The 10,513-nt window shown below is 40.1% G+C and overlaps 2 protein-coding genes across 2 annotated transcripts; one reads left to right on the top strand and one right to left on the bottom strand.

Annotated features, from left to right (window-relative positions):
* Positions 1-74: 74 nt before the first annotated feature.
* On the top strand, positions 75-5,505 carry wdr45 (WD repeat domain 45). Its single transcript, XM_086301806.1, has 11 exons — positions 75-221; positions 383-469; positions 1,758-1,832; positions 2,156-2,260; positions 2,425-2,530; positions 2,609-2,703; positions 2,786-2,865; positions 2,957-3,165; positions 3,834-3,935; positions 4,031-4,176; positions 5,075-5,505. The coding sequence occupies exons 2-11, from the start codon at positions 421-423 to the stop codon at positions 5,182-5,184; spliced, it is 1,077 nt and encodes a 358-aa protein (XP_086157932.1). The 5' UTR covers positions 75-221; positions 383-420; the 3' UTR covers positions 5,185-5,505.
* A 1,107-nt stretch (positions 5,506-6,612) lies between these two features.
* On the bottom strand, positions 6,613-10,243 carry lage3 (L antigen family member 3). Its single transcript, XM_086301805.1, has 3 exons — positions 10,138-10,243; positions 7,512-7,640; positions 6,613-7,415 (listed from the first exon to the last, which is right to left on the bottom strand). The coding sequence occupies exons 1-3, from the start codon at positions 10,182-10,184 to the stop codon at positions 7,301-7,303; spliced, it is 291 nt and encodes a 96-aa protein (XP_086157931.1). The 5' UTR covers positions 10,185-10,243; the 3' UTR covers positions 6,613-7,300.
* Between the last annotated feature and the right edge of the window lie 270 nt (positions 10,244-10,513).

Genomic DNA, 10,513 nt, shown 5'->3' with positions numbered 1-10,513 from the left:
ACAATTATGAACTCAGATTATGCAATTAGTCTTTTAACGTTTAATAGAAATTCTTTTGTTTACTTGTTTTTAACAGGAAGCGGAACCTAACCGGAAGCACGTGTCGGTGACGTCTTCCTTGAAAAACAAAAACAAACCTGTGTGTTGCAATATTTCTGTTTTCAGTCGACGTTTGATCAGCGCCTGAAATCGTTCGTCTCGTTTTTGGTGTGCGCCTTATGGTAAGACTTGCATATGTATTTAAATCCAGAGAAAACCAACAAATGATCGCTTCTGCCTCCTGCTAATGTGGCTAGCTGCCTCTGCCAGCTTAAAGCATCCAGAGAAAAACGAAGACTGTGGGCTGAAGATCCGTCCTATTCTTTTGTCCCATCTTTCTCAGGTTGCTGCAGTTTACCGGTAATAGCTTGTTTGAGAGCCATGGCCCAGCAGAGAGGAGTAAACAGCCTGCAGTTCAATCAGGACCAAAGTAAGTTGCCTTTGTTCATGAACTGAGTTGGTGCACGTTTTAGAACCAAACTAAGTTGAGTTACTGAGGAGAAACCTGGCAGATTTACAGAGGCTCGAAAATTTTATTCATATTAACGTCAAAGGGGAAAATGCACACCCAAAAGAACAAGATAACAATGGGTACAATGAAACTAGAGAAAGTGGTGTGAGAACGGTGGCACGTTCTCTGGCTACACAAAGGGAAGGCCTTCAAGGGAAATGGCTTTGTTCTGTAACTACATTCTTTTCAGAGCTTTTCAACATAAAGTTGTCTCGGAAATAATCCATGTAAGATTTCTTATGTCTTTTAACTTACAAGTCGCTCTCTGAAAATTTGGTAAATTATGATATTAGAATAATACACATAGATGAAACTGAACACTGCTGTGAAAAACCCAGAACGATTTACGAGCTAACCGCCAGACAGAAACTACATGTATTAAGCTGGTTGTGGTTAAACATATTACATATACAAAAACAGAATTAGTAAGAAATACAGAACCAGGCAAATGTGTGATAAAGGAAAATCTATATGTACCTTCAGTTATTCTCCTGATATCCATCCACACGTTCATTAACTACCAGTGATTACTTGTTTTGCCGGTTAATCGTCTGATTTTCTGACCTGGTCACTGCTTGGTGAGCACAGCCTTCCCCCAACAAGGCAGCGCTGAGACTTATCTTCTGTCTAAACTGAAAATGTATTGCAATATGTTGATGAATGTGTAGATCAGAGGGAAGGTGTGGGTTGAGTAGTTTGGAGACAGAGTTAGAGAGGCGTGTTTTGGACATGTGCAGATAATATAGAAGATAAACAGCATTATTTAGAAAGAATATATTAAACTAGTATATAATAGCAAAATCAGTCTGAGTCTGTTACTGTTGCTGTTGCTAGCACTATCATGTAGCACTTGAATCAGAGTCAGAATACTTTATTAATTCCTAAGGAAATTATGTGTTTACAGTTGCTCCAAGACGATAGGAACAGCAACAGACTGAACTAAATTAGATAATAGATTACAAAGTTACAAAATATAAGAAATAACTTTAATATATACAAGTAGCTCAATTATAAATATCCAGAATATTACAGAGAACTATGGAGGCAACACAATGAAAAAGCCCCTGATGTCCCCAGCACCTGGTTCAGTTTGGAGGATTATTACTGGGCTGTAAACGGCTCCAGGCAGCTAACATGTTAGATTTGCCAAAGCTGAATAAGAATGATTCATAGGTTTAAATCTTCTCTGTCCTCTAATCATCACCAGGCTGTTTCTGCTGCGCTATGGAGACGGGGGTCAGGATTTACAACGTGGAGCCGCTGATGGAGAAGGGCCACCTGGGTGAGTCCTCTGACCCGGCTTTCACATGTAGAGCAGTGCCTGAGAGAGAGCTCATTCATTATTTCTAGACATGCTACCAATATTTTTCAAGACATTTTGGTAATTATTTTCAAATGTTTCATGAATATTTCAGACATGTTATGTGTTTATAGATGTTAATACTTTTCAGACTTTTATTAGTGTATTTAAATGTTTTTCGTGGTACCTCAAGTGGCTGAAATGCTGGGAAAACGATGACTTTCATAACGAGAATACAAGGAAAACATTGTTCTTGTGCACCTTTCCCTAAAAAGGACTTGAATATGTGTTTGTGTCATTTGCAGACCATGAGCAGGTTGGCAGTGTAGCCCTGTGCTCCATGCTGCATCGCTCTAACCTGCTGGCCATAATTGGAGGTGGAGTCAATCCTAAATTCTCAGAAATATCTGGTGAGTTGGTTTAAAGTAGGACGTGCATTGTACAGCTTTGACCGGTGTGTGTGTGTGGGGGGGTCATTATTATGAGAGGTGTTTGCTATACCCAAGATATGTGAGTGCACCTTAAAAACATGATGGAAAAATAAGTTTTTAACAAAACAATGTCAATGTCTCAGTGTTGATTTGGGACGATGCTCGGGAGTCACGGGATCCTAAGGACAAACTGGTGCTGGAATTCACCTTCACCAAGCCTGTTCTGGCTGTCCGCATGAGACACGACAAGTGAGTTTTACATCACCTCACACATGCTGTTTATTGTCACTGAACTGTCAAAATGATAGTTGCCTTTGCTCCCTCTAGGATCATCATTGTGCTGAAGAACAGGATCTATGTGTACAGTTTTCCAGACAACCCTGTCAAGCTTTTTGAGTTTGACACCAGAGATAACCCCAAAGGTATCATACTACTTGTGTAGAGCTGTTTTTCCATTGCAACATCCTGCTTAGCATTTTGAATACAGTGAATTCTTTCTTTCAGGTCTTTGTGATTTGTGTCCCAGTTTGGAGAAACAGCTTCTGGTCTTCCCAGGTCACAAATGTGGCAGCCTGCAGCTGGTTGTAAGTCACAAACAAACAGGACGTTTTATTTCTCCTGAAGAAAATGTCTGTGTCGTAAAAGTCGTAGTCTAACATGTTGCTTTTTATTCAGGACCTGTCCAACACCAAACCTGGAACATCATCTGCCCCTTTTACTATCAACGCCCATCAGAGCGAGATTGCCTGTGTGGCACTCAACCAGCCCGGCAGCGTGGCAGCTTCAGCCTCTCGTAAAGGAACCCTCATCCGCCTGTTCGACACAACGACCAGGGACAAACTGGTGGAGCTGCGCAGAGGAACAGACCCTGCCACTCTTTACTGGTAAACACTCAAGTAGTAAATGGGTAGTGCACCGATGTTCCAGAATATTTCAATGTTCCTGTGTCTTCAAAACCTCTCAGAATCAGACCTCAGTGCATGCAGCAAGGAGCACACTTAGCGTTACAGAGATCCTTCACCCAATAAATCAAAAATAAATAAATAAATGCCCTCTTCCTAAAACTCCTATGAATGTATATGAATAGAGCCAGTTACAAAAATATCTGTCTACACATTTCATTCAAAAAAAGATCACCACTGCACAGCTTCAGTTGATATTAACCATACGTTGTAACATCAACAGGGGTTGCTGAATCTGGCCCATTATGTGTTAATGGGCACATTATGTTCTCTGGTAATTTCTTTAATTAATTAAATGAATTACAATAGTCTAAACTAATATATATCTTACATCTTAAAAACTAGGATTTTTTTTTTTGGCAATAGAACAATACATTAATTCTGTTCCTCCATCAAGATCAGAGAAATTAAAGACAAAGAAAAAGGCCTTCTTATTCCATATTTATTCTGCATGATGAATAAACTGATTTTAGGAAAAGTCATGAAATATGAGGTGAGGGTTTTAATGTAACAGAGCTACAGAATGGCCTGTAGCTCGGTTACATTACATTTGGCAGATGTAAAATGATACTTGTGGTTTTTCTTTCCAGCATCAACTTCAGCCATGACTCATCCTTCTTGTGCGCATCCAGTGACAAAGGCACAGTTCACATCTTTGCACTCAAAGACACCAAACTCAACCGTCGCTCTGCGTAAGACCACTTTCTGCTAATTGAGTCCTTTTAACACACACACACACACACACACCATCGTGATCCTCATGCCTCTGCTCCTCTTCATCCCACAGGCTGGCACGTGTTGGGAAGGTGGGTCCTGTGATTGGTCAGTATGTGGACAGCCAATGGTCATTGGCCAGCTTTACTGTGCCTGCTGAGTGTGCCTGTATCTGTGCTTTTGGAAAGAATACTTCCAAGAACGTCAACTCAGTCATTGGTGAGGGAAACGTCAAAATATAAATGTTGTCTTTTGTCATATACACAACACAGCAACATGACTGCATTGGTTGTTACAGTGACATAACCATAAATTCACACCTAGCATGTTATGGTTGGCTCGTTCACTGCTAAACAAAGAAGGAAGAGCCGGGACTTCCGGCGTGAGGACATGGTAGCATAGCACCAGAGACCCTGCTATTGGGGCTCAACAATAAAGGAGGAGATGTGCGGCGAAATAATGCTTATCGGGAATCTGAAAAAGAAGTCGGTCACAGTGTAACATCCCGAGAGTCAAGATGGGGAGGGGAGAGAGCCACACTGGAAGCACACCAACCTATAGACTCTCAAACAGCTGATCCCGTTTTCTTTATTGGTTAGGATTTGATAGTGATGGGAGTTTTACCAAAATTCATAAGATTCTTTGCTTTGATGCTGTTTTTAATGCGTTTTAAGGATGTAAACACAAACATTTTACCCATGTCTGCAATTATTAAAAAAATAAATAAATACGATAGTGGCATGTGAAGAAAAACAAACTTTATAGCTTGAATATTCAGTGGATTGCTGGATTACTAAAACAATCGGTAGCTGCAGCCCTGGATCATGTGTGTGTCGGCCTTTGTGGTTTAAAAAAAAAAAGTAGTCCAGAAAACTCCCATAATGACCATTCTGCACTGTATGCACCATGGACGCATGTTTTACACTTAGCATGAGTTCACTTGTATTTACATATGGCATCTGATATTTTAACAAGAACAAGAATTTGTGTCATTGTGCCTTTTTTTTTTTTTTTTTCTCTCTCTCTCTCTCCATATGCCGTAGAGCCACAGTGCTAAACTCTTTAAACTTCTTTAAAAAAGAAAATTGTCATTGTAGTTCTGTTTTGTCTCCTGCAGCCATATGTGTGGACGGGACCTTCCATAAGTATGTGTTCACCCCTGATGGAAACTGCAATCGAGAGGCCTTCGATGTGTATCTGGACATATGTGATGATGACGACTTTTAAGGCCACACAGAGAAACAAGTTCTAGATGAACATGAGGATTATGAATGGAAAAAGACTGATTTTAATGAATTATCTCCTGCTGTGAATCTGAGGAGCACAGACTTAATGCAAAGAGTCTGTTATATGAAGTTTTATGTAATCAGTTTTACTTACAGTGTATAGCAGTGTGAATATAAAGTTTTCTATTGGGCTGTTAACCATCACTCTGAAAAGTTCATGTTATATAACAAAAACAGGAATGTATATGTTGTATGTCTTGGAAACTAATATTGAATTAAAATGATACTAAAATTTGAATTCACTTTTGCTAAGAAAGCAGAACATGAAGCCCTGTTATTTGCCTGTTACATTAGTGAATGTATGGTGCACATTTCATGGCATAAACAAAAAGCACTTACGTGGAAATGTTGCTTTGTCATGCTGCTGTAGCAGATCACAAACCTCCAGAGCTGCCACTCTCTGGGGAGTATTTCCTTTTAAAGAACATGTACTTATTTTATGTATATTTTGTTCTTTTTAAACATGGTTAAGAAGTTGGTAGTGCAGTAAAAATTAGATAAGAGTAGCATGACAGAAGTTTACTCTGATTGCACAAACGTCATGTAGGAGCAGGTAATGGATAAAAGGCATTGAGCTTATTACATGGAGGAGGTGGCAGATGATTGCTCCATTCCATAGTCAGTATCCGTAGACACTCCTGTCAATGATCTGACTTGAGGGGGTTCAGGCCTAAGCAGAACAGCAGTGGGGACAGAGCTACAGTGCTATGGGCTTGAAGTTTGCCCCTAGCGTTGTACGCCACATCCCCATTGAGTTCTCGATGAAGGGTCTTAGGGTCCTAATGATCTTGTACAATTCTAGGCATTCTGGGATCCAGGTGTGGGGCACTAAATCACAGGTGGTCTTGTAGTCAGTAGCTGGTGTTTCGCTCCTCTGGTGTTCCTGCCTATTCTCTTCTGTTCCCCACTCATGTATTTAGCCATATGGTTGTTCATCTTAGCCACTATGATTCCTGATGGGAGTTTCCATGTGGTGCTCAGGCAGGTTATTGGCTTGTAGTTTGATGGGACCTTCAGTTAGCAATTCTGGGTGTTTCTCAACGATTAGCAGCTGGTTCATTTGTGCTGCCATATGCTCGTGGAATCAGCTTCTTCAGTCAGTATGCATGAAGCATGTCGGGACCTGCTGCTGTCCAACTCTTCATACTGGAGACCCTTTATTAGATATCTGCCACTGTGATGGTTACTGGACCCGGTTCAGGGAGGTTACTGTGGTCTGCTCTTAGGTCCACAACTTGCTCCTAAGTTAGTGTCTATTGCAAGTATGTTTTTAATCGCAAATGTGGGTAAAACACTCACATTTCCATGGTGACAATGGCACGCTACAGAGCCATCTACTAAATGAAGCATCGGAGCAAAGAATGTGTGTTGAATTTTTTTTAATAATAGAGTTATTCGAATTTGTTGCTGAATTGTTGCAGCACTACTTTCAGTAATCAAACTCTTTATTTACATGTACATAAATGATCTCAAAAGTAACTGTGTGAGAAAACAAGTGCCAAAAAGTTCTCATTTTTATAAAGTTCTATCAGTTTGATGGTCTAAGCCTCGGACTGGTTTACGTAGTGATAGCTGGACAGATTTTTAATTCATTGTTTGGATGAGAAGTCTTCATCTGAACACATACACATTCAGTGAGAGTATCTTTTTAGCTGTCCAAAATGGTAACTTTATGATTGCCGGCAAAACAAAATTAAAAGGCATCTAGAAGCTGTAGCCAAATAAAGCAAGACTGAACTTACTAATATTTAAAACTAACCTCAGTTAGTTTTAAATATTTGTATAATCATACATTTTTATTTTTGAAAAGAATTATTATGGTTATACCCCCATCAGATACATTCTGTGAATCTATTTCAATCACAGCTGTAGAAATTATTCAACTGAGCACTGAGCCAGTGTCATGATCTCCCCCTCAGTTCCACTTCATCAACCACCTTTTACTGTGTTCGAAGGTGCCAGTGACTTTAGCTCACTTAATCAAACTTCAGTCCAGTCTGTAGGACCTCAGTTAGTTCCAAGCATCAAAAACAGAGTCCAGAATCACTTGTTATACATCATACGGCAACAGGTGGACCAAACATCTCCATGGTCTCCATAACAAGGGATAGATGATCGAGAAACGAGTTCACAGACACTCTGAGGATTCGTGCTTCATCAGCGCTCCACCTCCTGAAACACAGCGAAGGATTTTTAGTACAAAAAGGACACAGATGTTAGGGCTCAGTTTGATACAGGCTATGAAGGAGCCAAGGAAGATAATCTCACACAGAAAGCGTGCTTCCAGACACTGTAATCAGTTTGCTTATGCCGCCTTTCCGGGGCTCTTTGTCCGGGGAGAGCGACCGCAGAGCGATGGTGGCCTCACGAGATGATGGGAAGGGAACATCCAGAGAGCTGCACGAGGGTCAAGGAAGACTGAGGACATGGCTGAGACAAAAGAGAAAAATAAAAGAGGCCAGGTTTTTCATCTCTGACTCTGTTCTCTCATTTTGCCCTACTTGCAATGGAAAATGCTATTTGCTGCATTAAAAAGGCTTCATCCTTACTATAATCTGTTACTGACACACTGCCCCACCATAAGGAATATATTTATGCTTTAAAAATAAAAGCTTGAAAAACACACCCATTTATTACAAGCGACCTATTTCTTAACATTTTTTTTCACCCCTTTTCTTTATTCTCACTGACTCTTCTTGTGCAAATATCTCTTAAACAACAGGAAGGTGCAGGTTCACTATAACTAGGGTTGCCAACCGTCCCTTAAAATACGGAATCGTCCCGTTTTTCGAAACAAAAGCACACGTCCCGTATTGAGCTAATAAGGGACGCACTTTGTCCCGTAATACAGTGAGAATCAAAAGTAGCCTATAACTTTTAATGGAATTAACGCTTTGTTTGAAAACATAATTCCCAGCCCCTCTCCTGCTTTGTGACCAATGAGCTGACAGCACACTTATGACAATTCGAGTATGACAATTCAGATTACCGCTCATCTCATTGGTCGAGGAAAGGTCGCTTGCGGAGAAAATACCGGAAGACAACAGATGACCACAACAAGAAGCATGGCCAACAGGGAAACAAACGCCGACACTGCGGTGCAAGTCTCGGACGACAGTACACCTAAAGCTGGGCAGACACTGCGATTTTTTCAGTCGCGATATTCAGCTCCTGCTCAAACTGCATGATTGACTCGCAGGGGTTAGAAGTTGGTAGGTCACGATGCAGGGTCTCACACTATTCCGCCCGATGCTCTGATGCCTGACCTGAGTGCTCACACTGTGCCTCCATAAAATGAAGGTTATAACAGAAAATCTGTCGCGCTCTCTCTCTCCGTCTTACACTCACACAGACACACCACCACCATCAACTTTGCTAAATTGCTAATGAAAAACATTGTTCAGGCAGCTGTGATTGGGCAGCAATGTAAATCCAACTATTTTCATGGTTGTTGTGGTCGTGATAATTTTGTGATGCCACATCGAAAAGGCTCGGATGAGCTTTCCAAAGTTCTACAAGTTGTGCCTCCATCGCTTGTGTCCAGATCAGCTGTGCTGCTCCATCTTTTACACCAACGTTTACGTGTTTGCGCGCGAGCAGTGTGAGCGGCTGTGGTGAGACCCTCACGAGCGATTGATTGATCGGGAGCTGGTCGTGAGGTGTTAATCACTTCTCGTTACCCCACGTATACTACACGATGCACGATGAAGGCCAAAATCGGTCAAAAATCGGCTCAAAATGGGCCTAAAACCGCACAGTGTAAGCCCAGCATTAGAGCAGCAATGTTTGTTCCCCTCAGAGAAAGGGAAGAATGGGAAAAGGAAAACACCTGGCTGGAAAAAGTTAATATGGGCATGTGCAGTGAATATCAGCGCTATGTGGCCAGAAGTGTGATAATATAATTTATTTTGTGTAATAAACAACTGCAAGGATAGATGATTACAACAAATTGATGACTAATACATAAAAGTAATACATAGATGAATAATGATGATGAGTTAAGATGCGTAATCATGGGAACAAGCGGGTTTACAAACAGGAGCAGCTGATTAGCTTTAGAAAAGCTGAAATAATACCTCAACTGAAGCCAATTGTACTAAATGCACTAAATGTGCACTGTTACAAGAATGTTTTTCTTTCTATTGTTTTATATTATTTTAAGTTAAGCAGGACAGAGTTAAAGAAAGATTTACTTATATTCTCAAAAGTTAAGCATGACAGGCTTCTGTTTAAGAAGGAGACCTGTTTTATTGTGTTAATGTTGTCATTTTGAGCTAAAAATAAATGGCTAAATGATCATTTGTTTCACATGTGTTCATATCACAAAGAATACACATCTACTTAAATCAAATTCAAGTCAAATGGTTAAAAAAATAATTTCACACACAAAAAAGAGCTAGAAAATTCACCACACTGGGAAGGGTGAAGACAACTGGGTCGCCCGGCCCTGGCCACGAGGTGTCCCTTATTTATTTTTCAGGGAGTTGGCAACCCTAACTATAACCAAAACTCCAGACTCAAACATAATGTTACAACATCCACAGTAGTTATAGTCATCGGTGAGTAGTAAATAAAATTAAGGAAAGTTTCTTTAGAGGATGATTTAAAAATGTTTAAACTTCAAACTCTATGCCAGCTTCTAGCTTCGCTTGACAGTGTAGAACAAACCTGATGACACAAACTCCTATTAAGCTTAAAAGTCAACCTAACACACCCAAACAGAAAGAGCCCAGATTCAGATTCAGGTTATTTCGAAACCTCAATACAATTACCGGCACAAATACTTCGAATGTTTCGTTGTTTCAAGAAGCCTCGCTTTGCCCTTCGCTAGTAGAAAATATCATTAAAGTTTTCATAGACCTCAGTGGTAAATATTGACAACAATAAAGGATACAACTCCAGTTTGCCTGTTCCTCCGTTAGCTTCTCCAGCTGCCTCCATTGCGATTGTTGTGCTGAAACGAACCGGAAACGGAAACGCTTTCCATGTATGAGGAAAAGGACAGCTGTCCCCAGTGGCAGAATGCAGTATTACAACAGTGAATACTGCACAACAATAGAAATAAATATTTTTAGTGAACTGAAAATACACTAAAAATTAACAAAACTAGGTGTGAATAACATTTAAATTCACTAATATAAACGAAAAATAGATTTTTGCAATAATAATAATAATAACAACAGTATACTAACTCAAAATGGATGAAATCCAACCGAAAAGACAACAGAAATTTGAAATGAAAAATACATTTTTAAGAAATTATGGAGAAA

Source organism: Aulonocara sp. 'chitande type north' Nkhata Bay, linkage group LG7, assembly GCF_057382095.1.
Source record: "Aulonocara sp. 'chitande type north' Nkhata Bay isolate Kocher_YH1m ecotype deep benthic linkage group LG7, A_spYH_male_GT1.1, whole genome shotgun sequence".
In the NCBI taxonomy this organism is placed as follows: domain Eukaryota; kingdom Metazoa; phylum Chordata; class Actinopteri; order Cichliformes; family Cichlidae; genus Aulonocara; species Aulonocara sp. 'chitande type north' Nkhata Bay.
Note: the sequence above shows the minus strand (reverse complement) of the source record. Positions and strands in the feature narration are given on the sequence as shown.